This window comes from Papio anubis, chromosome 16 (assembly GCF_008728515.1).
Source record: "Papio anubis isolate 15944 chromosome 16, Panubis1.0, whole genome shotgun sequence".
NCBI lineage: Eukaryota > Metazoa > Chordata > Mammalia > Primates > Cercopithecidae > Papio > Papio anubis.
Genome location: NC_044991.1, coordinates 57,664,452 through 57,687,442, shown reverse-complemented (window position 1 = coordinate 57,687,442; position 22,991 = coordinate 57,664,452). Strand labels below are relative to the sequence as shown.

Here is a 22,991-nt window from a genome sequence, read left to right as displayed (position 1 = left end):
CCAGGCTGGAGGACAGTGGCACGATCTCGGCTCACTGCAACCTCCACCTCTGGGGTTCAAGCAATTCTCAGCCTCCTGAGTAGCTGGCACTACAGGCATGTGCCACCATGACCAGCAAATTTTTGTATTTTTAGTAGAGATGGGTTTTTGCCATGCTGGCCAGGCTGATCTTGAACTCCTGGCCTCAAGCGATCTGCCAGCCTTGGCCTCCCAAAGTGCTGGGATTACAGGCGTGAGCCACTGTGCCATGCCTGAATTTCTCCTGTGAAGGAAGATCTGAGTGTAAAAGCAGGGAATGTCTTTATTTTAAAAAATGAAAAACTAAAGCTAAAACAAAATAACAATCACCTCTCCACCTCCATTTGAGAGAATACTTCCAGGGGGTCTGCGTGTCTGGTCCCCAGCCTGGTTGGGGATTTCACTTTCAGAGGCTCAGGGATGGGCCCTCCCCAGCCCCACCGGCAAATCACCCCTCCTGCTTCCAGGAAGGTACTTACTCTCCAACAAGTGGGCTTTATGGGCCAGGAAGGATGACAGGAAGGGTTGTGTGGGGTACTCTGTCTCTCCACACTGGGAATCCGAAAGCCAAGATACCCAAGATTCTATCGCTAGCTGCTTGTCTTGTAGAAGCCCCTCTGTGAGACTGAGGGGCAAAGGAGAGAGGGCAGGGGCCTGTCTCAACCCTTCTGGCTACTTCTAGGTTGTGCTGACTGCCACTCTTGTTACTATGATGGACTCTCAGGTCAGCAGGTGGCCCAGGAAGGCTTGCTTTATGCCCTCCTTTTGTCTTCTTCCTTTTGTCTCTGTGCCATGCCCGTGAGGTAGTTGGTACTTACTGTAATCCCCATTGCATGCATGAAGAAACAGGCACAGAGAAGCCAAGTGACTTTCCCAAGGTCACACAGCCTGAAGGGACAGCTCACCCTCCCAGCTGTTTCCCTTCTAACACCCTTGGGCCTGCCTCCAGCTAGATGCTGCAAATCAGTCCTCTCTTGAGAGTCAAAGCAAAGGAGATCCGAACTTGTAGTCACAGGTACTGTGACACAGAGTTGGGGATAGAGCTGCACCTTGCATTTCCAGGTCTCATCTTCCCCACAGTCCCTAGTGGGCACTTGTGTTCATGATTCAATTACTCAGGCTCTGCATCTCTGTTCCTGCCACTTGCTCTGTGACCTTGCCTCTCTGGATCCCAGTTCCGTCCGTTAGCGATGGGGGCGGGGTTGGTGGCATGCCTAGGCGGGACAGTGCAGATTACAGAAGTCAGCGGACGAGAAGAGCCGCAGCACGTTGACCAGAGGGAACATGAGCAGCGCTCCGAGCAGCGAGCCCAGCTGCACCGCCGCTCCGCACCACAAGAGGGCGCTGCGGCTGAGGTCGCGCAGGATCACGCCTAGCATCACCTTGACGTAGCTGAGGCAGCCGCTGAAAAGCACCCACGAGGCCACCTGCGGGGACGGGAGGGAAGAGATGCAGAGTGACAGGGCTTGCAGGGCGAGCGCCAGGACAAAGAACTCTCACAGGGCTCAGGGAAACCCATGGAATACTCTCTAGGTGCAAGGAGAGCTTTCTGGGAGTGATCCTGAGGGGCTGACGGGTCCCATGAGTTGACCGCCCGGGGGCAAAGGAGAACCCAATGGCTTTTCTGGGCTCATGTGCTCATGATCAAGTCAAGGGCCTTTGAGAGAAGGCCACTGCTGAGGTACACATGGTGGGAAGAGGCCTACCAGTCACCTCGATTCCCTAAGCCTCCACTCTCAAATGAGGAAGGGGCACCCCTCCCACCTGGCGCTTCCTGGGAGAGCCCCACAGCCTCTGCTCGCGGGAAAGGGCTGCGCCCAGGCTCTCCCAGGCCGTGGCTAGGAGCTGAGGGGTACAGAGTTGAGGGGTACGGAGCGGGAGCAGCCCCACCGGCCGGATACTCACGATGAGGACTTCCCCACCCCAGTGGCCCTGCAAGAGGGGGCAGGGGCTCATCACCGCCATGGCCATGTTGTAGCCCCCAAAGCAGGTCCCAAGCACGGAGAGGACCCCCAGGAACAGCAGAGACCTAGAGGAGAGTAGGGGAGGTGAGTGGAGGCGAGAAGCCTGACCTCTGACTCCCCGCCCCCGCCGGGGACCATATGGATGGCCAGTGTCTCCAGAGTTAGTTTAGAGCCATGTGGACAATTCCAGGCTGCCTGGCCCAAGTGGGTCAGGGAGGTTCCTAAGCGGGCAGGGCTGGCCTGGGTCATCCCCAGCATTAACGGTAGGGCCTGGCACCCCAGCAAGAAAAACACAATGGAGTCTGGCACCGGATGGTCCTGGTTCAAATCCCAGTTCTACTGTTTAAGCTGAGACTAGTCTCTGAGCCTCCAAATGGGAGTTTTGCAAGTCTGCGTGACCTCCAGGAGCAGAGCATGCAGGGCCTGGCTCAGCTGTGGGCCCATCTAGTGTTTACCTGCTGCTATTTCCTCCTGCAACACACCCCCAGCCTCAGCCAGGAAGCTGGGCTGAAGTGAAGATGGCTGGATTGGGGCATTGGTACAGCAAACCCTGCTGTGCCTCCTCAGGGGACCCCCTCCCCATCTGGCCTCAGCTACCTGCCTCTGCAGTGTGGAGTTTGCTGATCTCCAGGGGCCCTGGCAGCTGGTTTGCTGCTGCTAGGAGCATCTCTCTACAGGTGGCCTTCCATGCAAACCTGCATCTGACAGCTGAAGACACTGTCCTTCCTCAGAAGTCCTTGTCCCTGGGGTCCCACTCTCCAGTCTCCAGAACACCAAGACTGGTCCACGCCCTGGGTAAGAACAGACGGAGGTCTGCCTATACCCTCAAAGACTCTTTCTGCTCTAAGATTCTTGGATTCCATGACTCAAATTCTGTAATTCTAATATTTGGGGTTTCTTAGATTTGCAGGTCGGGGCCTTTGGTCCTGCTTCCCTCAAATCCTCCATCCTCTTTCCAGTTTCTAGGTCCCAAGGTAGAAAATTAGCTTTCTGGCAAGCTTTTTGTCAAGATCTTCTGTCCTCACTGTCCTTCTGGGCTGGGAGAGTGGGTATAAGCAGGCCAGTGAGGGCAGGCAGGCCAGCGTGGATTCGAGGCTGTAGGACCTACCTCAAATGTCAAGATCCCGAGGTGGTATTTCTCATACAGGGGTCTGAAGCCCCTGCCTCAGAACTGTTTCGATTCCTTACTAAAAATTGAAATCCCAGGTCCCAGTCTAGGCTGGTTCAATCTGCATTTTATCGATTTGCCCAGCCGTTCTTCTGGAACTGTGGCTCTAAGGGAATCAGCTGGAGATCAGAGGCAGGAGGGCAGGGCTGAAATCCTGGGAATTAGACCAGGTCAAGCTCTTTCTCCAAGCCTCAGGGTTTCCCCATATAAATGGGAACTCCAGTGGCTGTCTGCTCCTCCTCATGGGCTTATGACAATGATGGTCAGCACTTAGGCTGGACCTGCCACGTGCCAGGCACTGCTCCAAGAGCTTTATAGAATCAGCTCATATAATGCTTCCAGCAGTCCTAGGAGGTGGAACTGTTACTACTCCCATTTTCCAATAAATATCCCTGAGGCACAGAGAACTGAAGTGACTTGTCTTATCACACACAGCTGACAAGTGGCAGAGCTGGGATTTGGACCGGGGTGCTCCGAAAACCACGTTCTTAACCACTACATGTACAGCCCAGTGGGTGCGTTTGGAATTCTGGGTTCTGAAATGAAGTGTTCCCCTACTAGGATTCCCTAGGACCAGATGAGAGCACACCTGTTAGGCAGGAACATGGAGAGCAACGAGGCAAGAGGGTTGGCCACAATGCTGAGGGTGGCGGCCAGGTGGTAGGCAACTGGCCCGTAGGACAGGCAGGAGTAGGTCTGCACAGAGGGCAGCACGCCGTTGGTGAGCGCATTGACGAAGGCCACCAGGGTATAGATGAAGGCCAGGTGGGCCGGGCAGCAGGGAGCTGCTTTCTCCTCTAGATGCCCCTGGCCCTGGCTGCTGTCCACCGTGCCTGCAGGGCCCAAGTCATTCTCTTCCCGTGGCCGGATGGAGTGGAGGGTGACCTGGTCATTGAGGAGGTCTTCCACGGAAGCCTCCCAGCACTTGGGTTGACGCTGGAGGACAAAGAACGCCACGAGGCAGCAGGCCATCATGATGGATAGCAGGAGGAAGAAGACCAGGGGTGAGAAGTGGGCGGGGAGGTAGCGGCTCTCCAGGTGGGACAGGGGCGCTTCCATTTCGGGGAGGGCGGACACCAAAGCTCTGGGAACTCCCTGCAAAGGACAAGACAGGTCAGTCAGATCCCTGGTCGGGGGAGGGGATCAGACTGCAGAACAACAATCATGACAGTGATAATACAGGATACAGATCACCTGTTATTATTAATAGATAATTAGTAAATAAACATAACTAATAAGGTGGCAATAATGACTGCTCATACTGACTGCCCACTGAGCACGGGCACCGGGCATGGATAAGCCCCTGTGCCTCCTAACAGGCCTGTGCAGTGGGGACCAGTATCCCCCATTTTAGAGGGAACTGAGGTATCGGAATGCTTCGTCCCTTACCTGAAGGTCACAGGGAGAATGTGGCAAAGCCAGACTCCACCTGGTGCTTTCTGACTTGGAAGCTACACCTTTTACCCCTCTGCTATCCCACAGCAGTGGCAAGCACAAACGTGTTCAGAGGAGGGGCTAGCTGGAGACTGACTGAGCAGGGGAGCCGCCCACCTAAGGGGAGAGACCCCACCTAAGGGGAGAGCCCCCCACCTAAGGGGAGAGCCCTCACCTAAAGGGAGAATCCCCCACCTAAGCAGAGAGCCACCACTTAAGGGAGAGCCTCCACCTAAAGAAGAACACTGCTCCAGCCACCATCTGGGAAACAGAGGCCCTCAGGACATGCCATCCCAAAATATGACTGTAGGAGGCCAGAATATGCCACCCCAAAATTGACCTATTGGCATATTGTTTACTTCTAGATGGTTATTTTGAAAAATTGCAGACTAAGGAGTAGCTCTGAAAAGTTACCATTTTGTCAGATAAATTTACAGCTAAAGGAAATTTTTATTAGTAAAGGTATCTTATCTGTACCAAGAAGAGGTATCTGAACCAGGAAGAGAAAGGTGGCGGCCTTTATCACCTGAGGAACTTTTATCTGCATAACAGTGTAATGTTTATTCACCGTAAGTTTCCTCCCTTCATCCTCCCATAAATTTTCTCCACCATCCTGCAGAAGCCCCAAGTCCCTATTCCCTTTTGTAGCTCAGGATGCTATATAAGCTGAAATCATCTGGCCCTGTTTTAAGTCTCATATTTGGGGGGGACTCCCATGTGTATGTATGTAAGTAATTAAAATGGATTTCCTGCTGTTGATCTGCCTTATGTCAGTTTAATTCATAGACCGACCAAAGAACCTAGAAAGATGGAGGGGAGCAGATTTTTCCCTCCCCTACATTTGTGACCAAGCCAAGTGCTGAGATGGCTCCGGGTGATGCTGGGTACCTGTGCGATGTCAGTTTCCCGCGTGGGTACTGGGCTTGGTATGCTGTCTGATAGCTCAGTGACATTGACGCAGGTAGTGAGACCCGAGCCCTGGGCAAGAGCCACCAGGGCAGGCAAGAGGCCGCTGAGTCCTTCACCCACAAAGAAGGTGGTGAGGTAGTAGGTGGGCAGCCGGCTCATGAAGGGCAGGAAGGTCACCGAAGAGGTGCAATCTACCAGGGCCAGGAAGAAGGTGAGGACCAAGAAGGCGATGCTGTGTTGGCCGTCCAGCACCCAGGAGGTCTTATTCCAGAGGAAGGCAAAGATGATGCAGGTGACGGTTCCCACGCCCAGCAGGGTGAAGATGATGGGCACTTCAGAAAGGCAGCTGGGCCGGAAGCGATGGAGCAGGGTGACCAGGAGGGGCCCGATGTTGGCCAGCTGGATGACCACCGTGAGGTAGGAGGGCAGGTACCAGCTCTCAGGCAGCTCCATCACCAGCAAGGGCAGCTCTACCCAGAGCCCATTGATGGTCACCCAGGAGCCCATTCCGAAGACGCAGACCAGCAGGTGCATCAGGAAGGCCATGGCGGTATCTGCCCTGGGCCAGAGGCTTCCCCAGATCAGCCTGCGGTGGGGCTGGCAGAGAAGAACACCAGGTGAGTAATTTCAGCTTCACCACCTAGCAAGATGCTGGGACCTGGGGCCCAGGGTTTTCTCTTATTACTCCCCTTCTTGTGAACAAGCTGGCTTTTTTTTTTTTTTCTTTGAGACGGAGTTTTGCTCTTTTAGCCCAGGCTGGAGTGCAATAGGATGATCTTGGCTCAGTGCAAACTCTGCCTCCTAGGCTCAAGTGATTCTCCTGCCTCAGTTTCCCAAATAGCTGGGATTACAGGCACACACCACCACGCCAGCTAATTTTGTATTTTTAGTGGAAACAGGGTTTCACCATGTTGGCCAGGCTGGTCTCGAACTCCTGGCCTCAGGTGATCTGCCTACCTCGGCCTCCCAAAGTGCTGGGATTACAGGTGTGAGCCACCACGCCTGGCCCAAGCTGGCTTTTTATTAGCAGAAAACAAGGGAAGGCTTTCCTAACTATGACTCGTGAAAGAAAAGTTCAATACAACACACAAAAGAAAACAAAGCAGCTTCTGCAAAACGTACCAACAGCAAAGTCAAAAGTTAAATGAAAACATAAGGAAAATATTTGCAACATAAATCACAGACAGAGGGCTCATCTTCCTAATATATAAAGAGTTTTTAAAAATCAAGAACAAAGAGACCCAATATAGAAGAGGCCCAAGGATATGAACAATTCAGAGAAAAAGGTACAAATAAGCTTTAAAGAAATGAAAATATTATCACCTTCATTCACAATAGGAAAACTACTCCATGTGCCATTTCTCACCATGAGATTGTCCCAAAGCCTGACAAAATGACTCATGTACAAGGTTATTATAGATTGTGATCTTGTTGGTAATAGCAAGTTGTAGGAAATTTTCTCCTGGGTGGCTACCAACAGAAAAATGGCTAATTAAAGGGACCTGTTGGAATACCACATACTTGTTTGAAGGAATAAGGAATAAGGAAAGCAGATCTTGCTGGATGATAAGGAAAGGTCTCCAGGCTATACTGATAATCTTGAAACAAAATCAAGGCAGGTAAATGGGACCAGGAAAAGGTGTACTGCCTTTTGGTCATACAAGAGGAGGAAAAATATGTTTTCTTTGCTTGTACTTGCACAAAGCAACCCTTGAAGGACACACAGGGACTGCAGGGATGTTGATGATGCCCCTGTATATCTTTTTTTTTTTTGAGACAGATTCTCACTCTGTCACCAGGCTGGAGTGCAGTGGCGCAATCTCAGCTCACTGCAACCTCTACCTCCTGGGTTCAAGTGATTCTCCTGCCTCAGCCTCCTAAGTAGGTGGGACTACAGGCGCCCGCCACCACGCCCGGCTAATTTTTTGTATTTTCAGTAGAGACAGGGTTTCTCTGTGTTAACCAGGATGGTCTCGATCTCCTGACCTTGTGATCCACCCACAGCCTCCCAAAGTGCTGGGATTATAGGTGTGAGCCACTGCACCCGGCCCCGCCTCAGTATATCTTTTAATAGAGTTTTGATTTGTGAACCATGTAAACATATTACCTGATGCAAATATATGGTTACCTGAAATGAGATTTCAATCTGGCTTTCTTTCCTCCTGAAATCATAGAACTCTCTAGGTGGCCTTTGGAGACCACTTCCTTTAGCCCTCCAGAACCATTTTGCCATCTGTTTACCCCCTTGCCAGCTATCAGTGGCAGCCCACCTGTGCTGTTACTAACAACTTTCTTCTATCTACCCTTAGTCTGAGCAGTAATATGGGAGATGCCAGGAGTGAGGCTCTGGAGCCAGCTGTTTGAGTTTGACCCTGGCTCTGCTGCTTACAATCTGGGTAACCCTGGGCAAGTGACTTTGCCTCTCTCTGCCTCATCTCCTCATCTGCAAGTAGGGGATAGTGATAGTATGAACTCCGTGGCTTGTAATGAGATGTAAGGATGCTGGTGGGTTTATGTTGTTTCCAACAGTCCCAGCATACAGTAAGCACCACTAAGGGTTACTGATCATTATCGTGAAATGGCAGGTTTGGTGACATCGTTATTTTTGTCTAATTCACATGAGAATTAACACATGACTATGAAAATTTAAAAAGGGAAAAGATTCCCCCACTCGGTATCAACTGAACTCACCAGTGGTATATGCACCTTTTTGTAGAGACACGTCAACTGGGCCAATCTCCACGTTTTGTAGATGGGAGACGGGGTCCGAAGGGTCAGCGGGGCTTTCTTGGGATCTGGACTGGGTCCCCTGCAGCAAGTGGCCTGTCCAGAGTTCCTCAGTTCACGCCACAGTCTTTAACTCCATACTCCTTCCTTCTAGTACAAAGCAGGAGTGTCAGTTGTGGCCACGCCTCACCCAGGAAACTCCTGAATCCTGGTGGCTCCTCCCAATGGTTCCCACACACGGAATTCACTCACAGGGCTGGGACGTCCTTCCTCATACCTTCGCTGAGCGAACCCAATGCTCAGTTGCCTTTCTGGCCACCTCCTTTTCCTCTCTGGGAGGAGCCACTCCTGGGGTGTAACACAGTCAGGTCTCCTAAGAGTCCAGCTCTGCCCCCTCCCTTCTGAGAGGACTCCGTCCTCTCCCTTAGGAAGCTGACTTGACTTACAGCACAGGCGAGGCCTGCTCTAGGCGTGCCAAGAGGACCCAAGGAGGGAGGGGAAACTCCCAGGCAGCAGTGGCACACCTTTGCCTTTGCTGTCCTCCCAGCCTGGAGCACCAGCCCCCTCTGCTGTCCACATCCAAGCTTTCTACAAGATCCCGTCCTCCAGGAGACCTCTGGCTGCCTCGCCTTCTCAGGTGTCCTCACCAGGGCCCCATGACCCCTGCATTTCAGGTCGTTCTTGTGTGGGTGCATGCAGGCACATACCTTGAGACTGAAGCTTTTTGAGGGCAGGGGCTGCTTGGGAATCCGACGTTTTGAAGGTGGAAGGGTCTTTCTCAATGACTTAGCTTAGGATTTGTAAATTATTAACTCACTGACCAAAGCCAGACAGCAGATACATTACTTTGGTTTGCCCAGTGTGTTTAACAGTTTGTTACTGTAATCAGCAATGGAGGGGATGGCAAGCAACCTTCAGCATTTCTGGCTTCTGAGGAATATTTTGGAAGAAGTGGCCACCCACTTTGGCCTCTTTCTCCATCCTAGACTCGGGCCATCTTGACGCTGTCTCCTGCAGTAGCATCTGGAACCAGTTGTCTGGGTTCAAATCCCAGCTTCAACCCTTACAAGCTGAGCCAAGTGACTTAATCTCCTGTGCTTCAGAGGATCCTGTCTTCTCTTGCAAAATAGTTAGGCTGTCAGTACCAACATCAGAATTGTTGCTAGGAACATGCAAAGTGCTAAAACCGTGCCTGGCAAATAGTAAGGGCTCAGTGAACCATCATTATAAGATTACTGTTTCAGCAAACATATCAGTTGCATTCAAAAACATGTAGTTAACGGCCAGGTAAGGTGGCTCACGTCTGTAATCCCGGCACTTTGGGAGGCTGAGGCAGGCGGATCCCTTGAGGTCAGGAGTTTGAGACCAGCCTGGCCAACAAGAGAAAACCCCGTCTCTACTAAAAATACAAAAATTAGCCAGGCGTGGTGGCGCACACCTGTAGTCCCAGCTACTCGGGAGGCTGAGGAAGGAGAATTGCTCCAACCTGGGAGGTGGAGGTTGCAGTGAACCGAGATCGTGCCACTACACTCCAGCCTGGGCAACAGAGCGAGACTCCATCTTAAAAAATAAAAAATAAAAAAAGAGACCCAGTTTTTGTTAGGCAAATGGCCATCCAACTAAAGGACTACATTTCCCAGACTTCCTTGTAGCTGCATATGGCCCTGTCATCAAGCCAATGAATTCATATGCGACTCTGAGTAGTCTCCTTAGCCCATTTCCTGTTTAGAAAAAAAAAGTGCAGCTCGTTGCCAGCGCTCATGTAATTTTATGTAAATATACTATTTGAGGTTGAAGCAAATCTGACTGATTATGACTGGTGTTTTTTGTTTGTTTTTTTGAGACAGAGTCTCCAGAGTCTCACTGTGTAGCCCAGGCTGGACTACAGTGGCTTGATCTCGGCTCACAGCAACCTCTGCCTCAGTCTCCTTAGTAGCTGGGATTACAGGCGTGCACCACCATGTCCAGCTAATTTTTTGTGTTTCTTAGTAGAGACGAGGTTTCTCCATGTTGCTCAGGCTGGTCTCGAACTCGTGGGCTCAAGTGATCCCCACGCCTTGGCCTCCCAGAGTGCTGGGATTGCAGGCTTGAGCCACCGCGCCCAACCCTAAATCTAACTGATTTTCAATGTCAAAATAAAATGTAAAAACTGTTTTTGGAGTTATTTCTAACCAGAAATAACATCAGACTCATCTATTTCAGAAAAACTGGATTCATCAAATAAATCTTTGGCCAGCAACTGTTTGAGAGCAATGTTAACATCACATGTAGGAATGCTAGGATTTGAGATTTTCAGCAATTGAGAATGACTATGTTTTGTAAATGGAAATACAACCACTAAAACCAGAATGCTATAAATGGAGTGATGTCTTTTGTTTCCAAAGTCAATATACTAGAGCGAGGCAAAAATAATAATAAAAGCGAGGTATTTTGTGGCACAGCTATCTTGGGGTAAATGCTGCAGTCACAAGTGGGTATTCCTTCTGGCAGATGGGGAAAGAGTTAACAATAAGGGAGTGGCCCTTCTGCTCTTCCTCCATTTGGCTGTCTGGAATCAGATGTGATGGCCAGAACTCCAGCAACGATTTTGTGCTATGAGGCATGCAGTGGAGGTTAGATGCATACTAGGCTCCTTTGGGATTTTGTGGTGGAGAGCACCCATACCAGTCCTGTTTTGCCTGTGTTGAACTGTTTTGTTTGTTTGTTTAATGTTATTGTTAAATTGTAAACAAACTTCTATGTTGTTTAAGTCACTCTTATTTTATATACAACAAAAACACTCAGAGGCTGGGTGCAGTGGCTCACGCCTATAATTCCAGCACTTTGATAGGTCGATGCTGGTGGATAACTTGAGGTCAGGAGTTCAAGACCAGCTTCCAACTGGTCAACATGGTAAAACCCTGTCTCTATCAAAAATACAAAAAATTAGCCGAGTATGGCAGTGGGCGCCTGTAATCCCAGCTACTCAGGAGGCTGGAGCAGGAGAACTGGTTGAACTCGGGATGTGGAGGTTGCAGTGAGCAAAGAGCACACCAGTGCACTCTACCCTGGGCGACAAAGCAAGACTCTTGTCTCAAAAAACAAAAACAAACAAACAAAAACTACTCTGTACTAAGTGCACAGAGATACATGTTCCAGGATATATATTGACAGATTATAGTAACCAAAAACTAATGAATACATTTATCTCCTTTACCACCTACTTTCTGACTCTGAAACTTAGGTCCTGTCCCAACCAGGATTTGATAAAAAATCAAAATTTAACAAAAGTAGTTGTTTAGACACTTGGGGGCAAATGTCTTGCAGAGAAATGAAAAAAAAAAAAAAAGGAGAAGAGAGAAAGAGGGAGGAATAGAGGAACAAAGAGCCCTCCATAGAGAATTTGGTACCAAAAGTATAAATTGAGACCAAGAGTCATTTCATATATCGAGACTGGAGTCAAAACTGTAGTGACTATCTGTATTCTGAATATTTCCCGAAATAGCCTCAGACATTCCAGGAGAAATGAACAGAAGCACAGTCCGGCGGTACAGGCCTCACTCACCCTTCCAGGTCAAGACAGCAGACGACGGTGCAAAATAAACGAAGATATAGCAAAAGCAATAAATGATATACCTAATAAAGAGGGCTAAGTCAGTAGTTAAGGGGAGTAGGTGAATTTGCAGATGATGGTGACCTTTGCCACCTGAAAAGTTATTACACTAAGGAGAGTGTCCAGTTAAACATTTACAAACATCAGTAGCTTTCCCACGGAAGGCTGGATGGGGAGATGAGGGCAGACAGGGCAGTAGTCTGACTTTCTTCTATGTTCAACAAGTCCTAAGCACTGAAAACCTAAATCCCCGCTCCCCACAAAGACACATTCTCTGATTCCGACCCAGGTGCCGCCACCGCTGTGTCACTTGAGGGATGGGATTTGGCTCTGGGGGTCTGTTTCCTTGTCTGGAAACCAGGCACGGTGGGGTTGGTCCCCACGTGACCCATCTGCGCTATGGCCCTGGCCCACTCCCAAATTGTCTCCTTCCTCAAAAGCGAGGCGTGCTTTTGGACCTCAGGGACACAGTGAGGAACAGTCATCAATGACAACGAAGCGAATGTCTTAGGCAGAGGGAACTACATGTGCAAAAAGGCCCCAGAGAAAAGGAGAGACTCAGAATGGCTGGTGTTCGGAATGTGTTGGGATACTTTTAAAAGATGCATGTCTGCATCTTCTGTTTTTGTTGTTGTTGTTTGTTTGTTTGTTTGTTTTACAGTGACCTTGCAGTTCTTGTTTATTCATTTAACCAATATTTCTTGGGCACCAGCTGTGTGCTCAACCACAATCCCTGCTCTCGGGAAGGTGTGGGAAGTGGTCACGAAGCAGAATAAAAAGCAGAAACACAGAGCAAGTCAGATGGTGGCCAGGACTCCGGAGGAAAGCAAAGCTCCTGAATGAGGAATGTGCAGCTGTCAAGGAGAGGACATGAAGGGAGTGTGGGAGTGAGCTGTCTGTGGAAAGCACGGTCCAGGGGAGAAAACAGCAAGTGGAAAGTCCCTGGGGTGCAGCCATGCCTGCTCTGTCCCAGAAGTGGGTTTTGCTGTTCAAAGGATAGCTAGGAGGCCAGTGTGGCTGCAGCAGCGGGAGCGAGGTGGGAGGGGAGGAGACAGAGCAGGTTCCCTAGGGCCCTGTGGTGAGAGCTTGGGTGTTTTCTCTAGAGCAAAAAGCTCCATGAGTAGGCAGAGGAGACCAGCTCTAATCTAGTTATCGTGCTGGCTGTTGTGAGGAGAAACATGAAGCACCAGGGAGGAAGCAGGAGTAAACCTTCGGCGGGTTAGGAAGCTGTAACAAAAGGGCTAAAAATCACCATGACAACAGTGACAACCATAGCTGCTACTCATCAGCTGCTTATTGTGCCAGACCCTGTGCTAAGCTCTTTGCACACATTACCTATCAAATCTTGTTCCATAGTCCTGAGGCTGGCATTATGATTATCTCCATTTTACAGATGAGGAAACTGAAGTTTAGAAAGGGAAATAAATTTGCCGAGGGTCATACAGCTGGGAGTTGAACTTTACATCCAGGCATGCTTGACTGTGGACCCAGCCCTGAGAAAGGCCTCGGGGTGAAGGGGTTCTGAAGAGGCCATGGGGGCCAAGCTGAGCAGGATCTCTTTCCGCTCACAGACGGCCTCCCGAGACTTGGGCCGGGGAAAGAGAGAAATGGGGTACAGGCTCGGGAGAAGATGAGAGAGGCTCTGAGACATATCTGCTTCCCAAGGATCCAGGACCCCTCTGTGATCACCAGAGACCAGAAACCTAAGGCTTCACATGAGACAGTTAAGATGCCCCATAATGGGTGGGCAACGGATAGAGAAGCTATAGAAGGATCAGTTCCAGGCAAAGGTTTCTCTTTTGCATTCTTGCATCAAAAGCTGTGAGCCCCCCCAGCCCAAGAGAGTGAAGGGAGTTGGGAGTGGGGTTCTGTCCAGGTCCAGTGCACCCTCATTGTGTGGGCTGGGCCATCTCCTCCAGGGAGCTCAGGCAGCTTCCAACCCACCCGCCGCCCCCCGCCCCGCTCCGCATTCTCCTGCCCTCTGCTTTCCTCCATCAAAGTATTACTGACACCAGCTCAGTTACGGGAGTTTATCTGTGTCTATCTGTTGAGCGCTGGTCTCTCCCACGGGAGTGTAGTCTCCATGTGAGCGGGGGCTTGTCCTCTCCCCCAGTGCCCAGGTGACCATCTGGCTTGCTACGGGCTGGGCCACCTGAGCCCCTGGTACCATGGCTGGGTTCTTGCTCTGCAGGGATAATCTGCCAGCTGGTAGGCACCTAGCCCTGTGGGCCAGACTGGAGGAAACCTGCCTCAGCTATGCGGGTTGTCTTGGCCAGGGTGACCCCTGGGGCGGTGCCAGGTGGTAGCCCGACACTAGATACATCTCACTCCTGGGCAAGGGTCTGAGCTAATGCTTTCCTGGGTTCCAGGCTCCTGGAGAAGTCAGTGAGCCCTGCAGGCGTCTACCTAGGGCCTGGCCCTAGCCTCACCCTCATGAGAGTGGGTAGGAATGGATTGGCTTTGAGCCCCTGAAGAAGGGAGGCTGAGAGGTCAAAACCACAAAACCCACAGGGAGAGATGGGAGATGAAGGGGTGAGAGAGAAGAGACTGAGACAAAGAGACAGAAAGAACCAAAAGCTAGAAGCAGAAATGGGGAGAAAGGACAACAGAGGCACAGAGACAAGGAAAAATGGGAAGCTGCAGCTGAGAGGGAGGCAAGGAGGTGCCAGGAGGCAGGAGGCAGCTGGAGCACTGGGAGCCTGGGCCCAGCTCAGCCACGCTCACTGCTCACAGCCACACGTAGCAGGAGGCCATCTCTACCTCTCGTTGCTGGGACCCCAGACCTCCCCTGGAACTCATCCCAACTCAATGTCCCTATTGCGTAGGTGGGGAAACCAAGGCCCAGGGAGGAGTTAGTGCTTCCCCGAACCCTGTCCCAACCCTGACCTCAGGCTGTGGCAGACATCCAGGCCTGTGCTGACCAGCTGTGCAACCTCAGGTCAGCTGCTCACCCTCTCTAGGCCTTGGTTTCTCCATCTGTGAAAGGGTCTGGGAATGTCCAGCCTTTCTGGGCTCAGTGGACCAGGAAAAAGGGAATGAGATAACAGGCACTCAGGCTGGCAGCAGAAGCGGACTGTGAGTTCTCTTCCCCTTCTCCTCCCTCTCAAGGCCAGGAAGGGCTTTAGGCCTCCCACGGGCTGACCTTGGTGGAGCAGCCTCCCCTAGGCCAGTTCTCCTCCCCTCCATGTCCACTCTAACTCCCAGCCTCCTTCCCAGGCTCCTGCGGCTTCAGCTGGTCAAGTCGTTCGGAGATAGCATGGAGATGGACCTAGGTAAAGTCAGTGGGGGCCCAGTCTCTTTTTTTTTTTTTTTTTTTAAGACCGGATCTCTCTCTGTCACCCAGGCTGAAGTGCTGTGGCATAATCTGAGCTCACTCTGCAAACTCAACCTCCCTGGCTCATGCGATTCTCCCACCTCAGCCTCTGAGTAGTTGGGACTATTAACCCATGCCACCATGTCTGACCCGGGTAATTTTTGTATATTTTGTTCAGATGGAGTTTCACCATGTTGCCCAGGCTGGTCTTGAACTCCTGAGCTCAAGCGATTCACCTGCCTCGGCCTCCTGAAATGCTGGGATTACAGGCGTGAGCTGTGGCACCCAGCATGGGTCCAGCCTTTTGGTCTGAAGGCACCAGGGGTCTGGAATTCACCTGAATGGCTCAGCCTGTCCCAACTCCAACATGCCAGCTGAGAAGAAAACCTTTCTTCACTCCTATCTCTTTGGACTTTCCCGACATGGCAGCCTGAAACTAGGGGAAAGGCCACGGGACACCTGCTGGCTCCAGACAAGTGCCCCTGCCACATCCTGGTCAGCGTCCCATGCTCCCAGCTAGCAGCCGGCTTTGGTAACTGCAGCGGCACCCTCGCAGGCCTGAGCCGCCCCGCTCTGCCCACTTACCTGCTGGTCCAGTTCTCCACTTGCTCTGCATGGGAGGGGCCAGAGGCAGCTCGTTTTGTATAAAGCTGTCCCCGCCCAGAGCTCGGGGAAAGGCAGGCGGAGGGTGGGTGTGGCTCCCAGCAAGACCAAGAGCCTACTGTGTGTCTGTAATCTGCCCTGCAGCCCAGCTAGGAGGAGGCTCCTGATGGTAGAACTGTACATTAAAGGGCTTGCTTTATTCAGTGCTCTCTGCCATCCAGATTTCATGAGGGTTGATCCCCAGTTGACAAAAGCTATGTGCAAACAGTTGGTTCTGGCACCACCAGGAGATCTCTGTAATTTCTTTCACACAGGAAGAGAGTTCCCTGGAGCAAAAACGGTTCAAATACTGGCGCTTCAGTAAGTCATGTGGAAAGCAGGGACAATAATAGTGCCCTCTTCATAGGACAGAAATACTAACTGCTAGTGTAGACTGAGCTGACCCAGTGTCAGTCATATTCTTGGGGCTTGATATGAATTAATGCATTTAATCTTCATGGCCTTTTGGAGAGATGCTATTACTATCCCTATTTTCCAGATGAAGAAATAGGCCCAGAGAAGTCGAGAGCCTTGTGTAGGTCGTACACCTTGTATATGGCAGAACTGGTCTCTGATGCTCATTGAGCTACCCTGACAAATACTGCAACCACCTGGGGGGGTTCTTCCTGCCCACTGCATAAAGACAGACCACGGCATTGTAGCAGAGAAAGAGTTTAATAGACACGAGACTGGCCATGCCACATGGGAGATGAGTTTGTACTCAAATCATCTTCAAAGCTTGTAGGTGAGGGGTTTTTCAAAGGCAGTGTGGGGGAAGAGTTGGGGGTGGCCAGGTAACAGGTGCTTGGTGCTGATTGGTTGGGGTGGAGATGAAATCATAGGGGGTTGAAGCTGTCCTCCTGCAGGCTGAATTGCTTCTAGGTAGGACCACAGGAGCGGGGTTGGTGGTCTGGGTAGAGCCATCAGGTTTAGGTGGAGCCATGGGGTGTCAGAGCTGCAAAAAACCTGAAAAGATGGCCGGGGGTGGTGGCTCATGCCTGTAATCCCAGCACTTTGGAGGCCGAGGCGGGTGGATTACCTGAGGTCAGGAATTCAAGACCAGCCTGGCCAACATGGTGAAACCCCATCTCTACTAAAAATACAAAAATTAGACAGGCGTGATGGTGGACACTTGTAATCCCAGCTACTTGAGAGGCTGAGGCAGGGGAATTGCTTGAGCCCAGGAAGTGGAGGTTGCGGTGAGCCGAGATTGCACCATTGCACTCCAGCCTGGACAACAGAGCAAGACTCCGTCTCAAAAAAACAAAACAACAAAACAAAAAACAAAACAAAACAAAACAAACACCAACTGGAAAGATATCTCAAAAGACCAACCTACAATAGTGGTGTTATTTGCAGGAGTAATTGGGGAAGTTGCATATCTTATGACCTCCAGAATAATGACTGGCAATCGTTTATGTCTACACCTTAGGAGGACCCAGGCTCCTCTTCTTCCCCCAGCCTGCTTGCCTCTCATTAACGTTACAAAAGTGGTTGCTCACAGTACTACGGCCTGTAAGTGCAGGGCCAGGATTTGAACGCAGACTCAAACTGGTGCCTCCATGGGTATACAACATATTGCACAGATTCTGACACCTAGTAAATGCTCAGTGCATGTTGACTTCTACAAATAATTCTGGCCTACCTGTTGTGTTATTTTCCAAGACATTCATTTGCTTAACAAGCAATCAATCACTCTCCAGGCTAATGCTTGGTGTGAGAGGTGAGCAGGCACTAGGGAAGGGGCCAGACTCCTTGCTTAGCAGGCAGGTGTTCAGGAAGTGTTGCCACTGTTGGCGCTCAGGACATACATATCCCCAAAATATGACTGTGGGAAACCAGAATGTGCCATCTCCAAATACACTTCTTTGACATACTTTGAGCTGGTTATTCAGAGAAACTGCAGACATAGGAGTAACTCTGGAAAGCTATTCTTTGGTAAAGTAAATTTACATCTATCAAGGAAATCTACATTCCTGTATCGGGAAAAGGGCTTACTCCAGAAGAATTACCCTAGAGCCCTAGAGACTTTTTTTGCCCAGGCTGGAGTGCAATGTTGCGATCTCGGCTCACTGCAGCCTGCCTCCGCCTCCTGGGTTCAAGTGATTCTCCTGCCACAGCCTCCCAAGTAGCTGGGATTATAGGCGCACGCCACCATGCCCAGCTAATTGTATTTGTAGTAGAGACAAAGTTTCACCATGTTGACTAGGCTGGTCCCAAACTCCTGACCTCAGATGATCTGCCTGCCTCTGCCTCCCAAAATACTGGGATTACAGGCTTGAGCCACTGCACCCGACCACCCAGAGACTTTTATCTGCATAGCAATATAACCATTATTTACCATACAATAATTCTTCCCCTCACCTTCCCATAACTGTGTCTCCACCAACCCCCAGAAGCCCTAAGATCCTATTCCTTAAACTTCAATCATCTGACCCTTCTTTCAGTCTCATATTTTGTGGGATTTCCACACACAGATATGTAATTAAACATGGTTTCTCTCCTATTAGTCAGTTTCATGTCAATTTAATTCATAGCCCAGCCAAAGAACCATGAAAGGTGGAGGGAAGCCATGTTTCCCTTCTCTACAGTACCAAATACTTTGAGTCTGTTAAAAAAAAAAAAAAAAAAAAAATTGCAGGACTCTCTAAATTTATGATGCTAAAGGAGAAGTTAAGCCCTGCAGAGTGAGTTATGTGGCTTGCAGGATGTCCACTTTCTTCTTCTGTTTTTTTTTTTTTTTTTTTTTTTTTTTTTTGAGACGGAGTCTCACTCTTGCCCAGGCTGGAGTGCAGCGGCCAGGCTGGTCTCAAACTCCTGACCTCAGGTGATCCGCCCGCCTTGGTCTCCCAAAGTGCTGGGATTACAGGCATAAGCCACTGTACCTGGCCACAATTTCACACTTATCTCTGCCAAATACTATGAGATGTCAAAATTTGGCATATAGGGTACAAAACTATAATTCAATCCAAACAAAATAATCTTTGCTTGTATAATTTTTTAATAATGAAACATCAATATTGGTTTAATAAAGATAACTGTATCTTGAACTATTTCGTTAAATACCCTAACTTCTAATCTTGTGGCCTTAGGAAGTCTATCTAGTCCACAGACATGAAGGAAGTTTTTTTAGGGAAAGGACTGTTATCATCTTTGATATTAAAGAAAAGAGAATTTATATAAAAATAATCTTATATGGTAAATTCTTGTTCTAAAGTAAATTAACTGGTTGTTTAAAAAGAGGGATGTTTATAACAAGTCAGAAAGTTGAGGTATGTGAGAGACTGTGTAAATTGTAAAAATTTTATAAAAGGGAATTTATGCAAGAAATGTTGTACAATTTAAAAGTGATTAGGGGGCCGGGCATGGTGGCTCACGCCTGTAATCCCAGCACTTTGGGAGGCCAAGGTGGGTGGATCACCTGAGGTCAGGAGTTTGAGACCAGCCTGGTCTACATGGTGAAACCTCATCTCTACTGAAAATACAAAAAATTAGCTGGGCATGGTGGCGGGTGCCTGTAATCCCAGCTACTCGGGAGGCTGAAGCAGAATAGCTTGAACCCAGAGATGGAGGTTGCAGTAAGCTGAGATTGCACCATTGCACTCCAGCCTGGGCAACAAGAGCGACATTCCATCTAAGAAAAAAAAAAAAAGTGACTGGGCCTCCTGAATGCTTTATAAAATGCCACTATAACTCTTAGCTGTACAACTTGCCTGCTTTGTAGCTACGTAGGACCTAGGACACATGGAGTTAAATGCTGGAGTAAGTCAGACCTTATCTGCACTTCTGTCTATGTCCTAGGCTCTACATCTAGTACATAATTACAATCTCAAACTTACTAACAAAAGTAAAAGTTGCTAAAAGTTAACAGTGTAACATGTATTGTTCCATAGAAAGAATCTAAGATAAGACTGTAAAGCTGAGCCTAGCCATGGAATTGTACCGTTAAATACCTGTGAGTTTCCTCTTGAGGTTACAAGATAACTTGGGGTTCCTGGCCTCTCAGAAAGTGGCATTCTTTACTTACCACAGATCAGAAGCCCTGTACAGGGACTGTGTACACAAAAGATGAGGCCAGTTTCCAAGGGCTTTCCTAGCTTCGTAAGTCAAGTTTGATTCCTTAAAAGAAAGCATACCATTCCAGTCAAGGCCTTGGTAAAAATAACCAGTTTTTTCAATTGTGTCCTGTTACAAAAGAAAATAGATTCTTATTACACTTGTGCAAATAACTATATTGCCATAACTTAAGAATACTCACAGATAGTTTCCAAATTCTGGAGAAAATCAGGGAGACAGAAACAAGTATGCTACAAATTTTGTTCCTGGGACTATACTAAATTGTTAAAAGCTGTTAATAGCTCACAATGAAAGTTTCAAGGCCGGATGCGGTGGCTCACGCCTGTAATCCCAGCACTTTGGAAGGCCGAGGCGGGTGGATCACCTGAGGTCGGGAGTTCGAGACCAGCCTGACCAATATGGAGAAACCCCGTCTCTACTAAAAATGCAAAATTAGCTGGGTGTGGTGGCGGCACACGCCTGTAATCCCAGCTACTAGGGAGGCTGAGGCAGGAGAATCGCTTGAACCCAGGAGGAGGAGGTTGTGGTAAGCCAAGACCGCACCATTGAACTCCAGCCGGGGCAACTAGAGTGAAACTCCGTCTAAAAATAAAATAAAATACAATAAATAAAGAAAAGTTTATTTGACTTTGAAAAGCAAAACAAAGTATTAGCAATATTTTAAGCAAAATATCAAAAAGATCACTCCAGTCTCCTATTAGTTCAGTTCATGCAGTTAATTCCTGTCCTGCTTGATATTAATGAACTCTTCAAGAGTCCTAACCGTTTTTCCTGTATTCTGATGTCACAGTCTCCAAAGTTATCAGAAACCTGCATTCAAGAGCACCTGTTACAGCTTTATAGCTGACTATAAGACCCTTCTAAAGAGGACCAAAACAAGACAACAATTGTTTATGGATGACCAAAAGTTTTAGGGTAGCCATAGTTAAAGACACAATTGACAAAGAAATCTGTTACCTCTGTGGCACATAAAAATTTTAACATAACAATTATAATTACTACTGATAATGCACACTAAGACATATCAGAATTATAGGAGTCTCCCATAACTTTGGAACACATACCAATAACATAGTTATACAAACATAACCCAAAGAAAGCCAAACATCATTTTATATTTGACAATGCTTCCTGTGTGACTTTATACCAAATAAGCCAAATTTTACATTTATATTAGTGTGTTATTAATGCTAAACTCAATTTTAATGTTTTGATCATAAGGTCAGATTTTTATGGACCCTTTTATTTTTTGAGACTGAGTCTCGCTTTGTCACCCAGGCTGGAGTGCAGTGGAGCAATCTCGGCTCACTGCACCCTCTGCCTACTGGGTTCAGGCTATTCTCCTGCCTCAGCCTCCTGAGTAACTGAGACTACAGGTGTGCATGACCACATTTGGCTAATTTTTTGTATTTTTAGTAGAGACGGGGTTTCACCATGTTAGCCAAGATGGTCTTGATCTCCTGACCTCGTGATCCACCCGCCTCGGCCTCCCAAAGTGCTGGGATTACAGGCGTGAGCCACTGTGGCTGGTCTATAGACCCTTTTTAACCGTCTATAATTTTTGTTAAAGAGCAGGTTAGTGCTTTAAGAAAAACCCATTGTGCTTTTATTTTAATACTCAATTTACAGAAAAACTGGATGATACACCTTTAACTTTAGCCAATATGTTTACACACAGAATTTCCTTTACAATTAACCTTCCAAAAGTTGCTTAAACCTTCATTTTTATTTTATTCAACTTAAAACAATTATTCAACCTTTTAATCTAGGTAAAAATCCACATTCTCATGCCTCCTTATAATATTTTTACTAAAAGTATATGTAAACTGTTTTTTCAATAGTCTTAAATACATGTTACACTGTTAACTTTTTTTTTTTAAGGCCTGTGTAACAAATAATTATTCTTGGCTGGATGTGGTGGCTCATGCCTGTAGTCCCAGCACTTTGGGAAGCCAAGGCAGGTAGATCATCTGAGGTCAGGAGTTTGAGACAAGCCTGGCCAACATGGCAAAACCCTGTCTCTACAAAAATAAAAAAATTAGCCGGGTGTGGTGGTGGGTGCTTGCAATCCCAGCTACTCAGGAGGCTGAGGCAGGAGAATCGCTTGAACCCGGGAGGCGGAGGTTGTGGTGAGCTGAGATCGTGCCACTGCACTCCAGCCTGGGTGATAAGAGCGAGACTCCATCTTGGGAAAAAAAAAAAAAAGGGAAACTGGAGAGAGAAAATTACGTTTCAAAAATTATAACACACCTGTTGTTAAATTCTAGTGGTGCCTAATATTTTTCAATTTTTATTATTTTAAATTAAATTCTATTTTTTCTGACTACGAGTTTCCAAAATAAGCTTTGCTTTCTTAAAGCCCTATGAACTGAAAACTAGACGTTTCAGCAGGCGCTGCCTCTAAGCCCCCCAACCATCACAGGAGGAAACCTCTTCACTGCTGGCACTGACAACTAATAACTGAGAGTGCCTGGAATCCTTCACCCCCACATCTAGTGAGTCCACAGAACCCAGGGTAATTGAGACAGCATCTCTTACAAGAATCAACTTCTGGGCCAGGTACAGTGGCTCACGTCTGTAATCCCAACACTTTGGGAGGCCGAGGTGAACAGATCACTTGAGGTCAGGAGTTCGAGACCAGCCTGGCCAACTTGGTGAAACCCCATCTCTACCAAAAATATAAAAAAGTTAGCTGGGCACGGTGGTGCATGCCTGTAATCCCAGCTACTAGGGAGGCTGAGGCAGGATAATCACTTCAACCCAGGAGGCGGAGGTTGTGGTGAGCCGAGATTGTGCCATTGCACTCCAGCCTGGAGACAAAGCGAGACTCCATCTTAAAAAACAAAACAAAACAAAAAAACAGGAATCAATTTCTGGATACATCACACTCGAGTCAAAACCTGGAAAGCTGAGGAAGCAACCCCTGATAGCCCAAAGGAATATCCTAAATATGAATGTAAAGAAATAGGAAACCTTAAGCTCATAAAAAGTAAGTAACTGAGTGAGAACTACTTATCTTACTCAGTCTCACCCCTACCTCACCAAATACTTTTAGATGTTCCTACCTCTCCTTTTAAGACAAATATTAAACCTTTTTAATGGAAAGTATTTATTACGGCACCGTTGTGGGAATTGTTTTACTCACTC

At 48.4% G+C, this 22,991-nt stretch overlaps 1 protein-coding gene across 3 annotated transcripts; it reads right to left on the bottom strand.

The window, feature by feature from the left end:
* Positions 1-283: 283 nt before the first annotated feature.
* Positions 284-16,792, bottom strand: SLC52A3 (solute carrier family 52 member 3). Of its 3 annotated transcripts, XM_017944926.3 has the most exons (6): positions 15,711-16,792; positions 8,185-8,370; positions 5,473-6,090; positions 3,740-4,245; positions 1,924-2,047; positions 284-1,445 (listed from the first exon to the last, which is right to left on the bottom strand). In XM_017944926.3, exons 3-6 carry the CDS (start codon positions 6,037-6,039, stop codon positions 1,233-1,235), a joined length of 1,410 nt encoding a protein of 469 aa, XP_017800415.1. In that variant the 5' UTR covers positions 6,040-6,090; positions 8,185-8,370; positions 15,711-16,792; the 3' UTR covers positions 284-1,232. The 3 variants fall into 3 exon arrangements, with proteins under 3 accessions (XP_017800415.1, XP_003904981.1, XP_009214677.1); XM_003904932.5 differs by lacking the exon at positions 15,711-16,792 and having other exon boundaries at positions 8,185-8,985; XM_009216413.2 differs by lacking the exon at positions 8,185-8,370 and having other exon boundaries at positions 1,233-1,445; positions 15,711-15,730.
* Positions 16,793-22,991: the final 6,199 nt, after the last annotated feature.

Coding starts and splice junctions, on each gene's coding strand:
- SLC52A3 (XM_017944926.3), bottom strand. CDS start 6,039: ATGGCCTTCCTGATGCACCTGCTGGTCTGCGTCTTCGGAATGGGCTCC. Junction 4,246..5,472: donor GGGAAACTGACATCGCACAG/GTACCCAGCATC, acceptor TGTCCTTTGCAG/GGAGTTCCCAGAGCTTTGGT. Junction 2,048..3,739: donor TCCATGTTCCTGCCTAACAG/GTGTGCTCTCAT, acceptor ACTCTCCTCTAG/GTCTCTGCTGTTCCTGGGGG.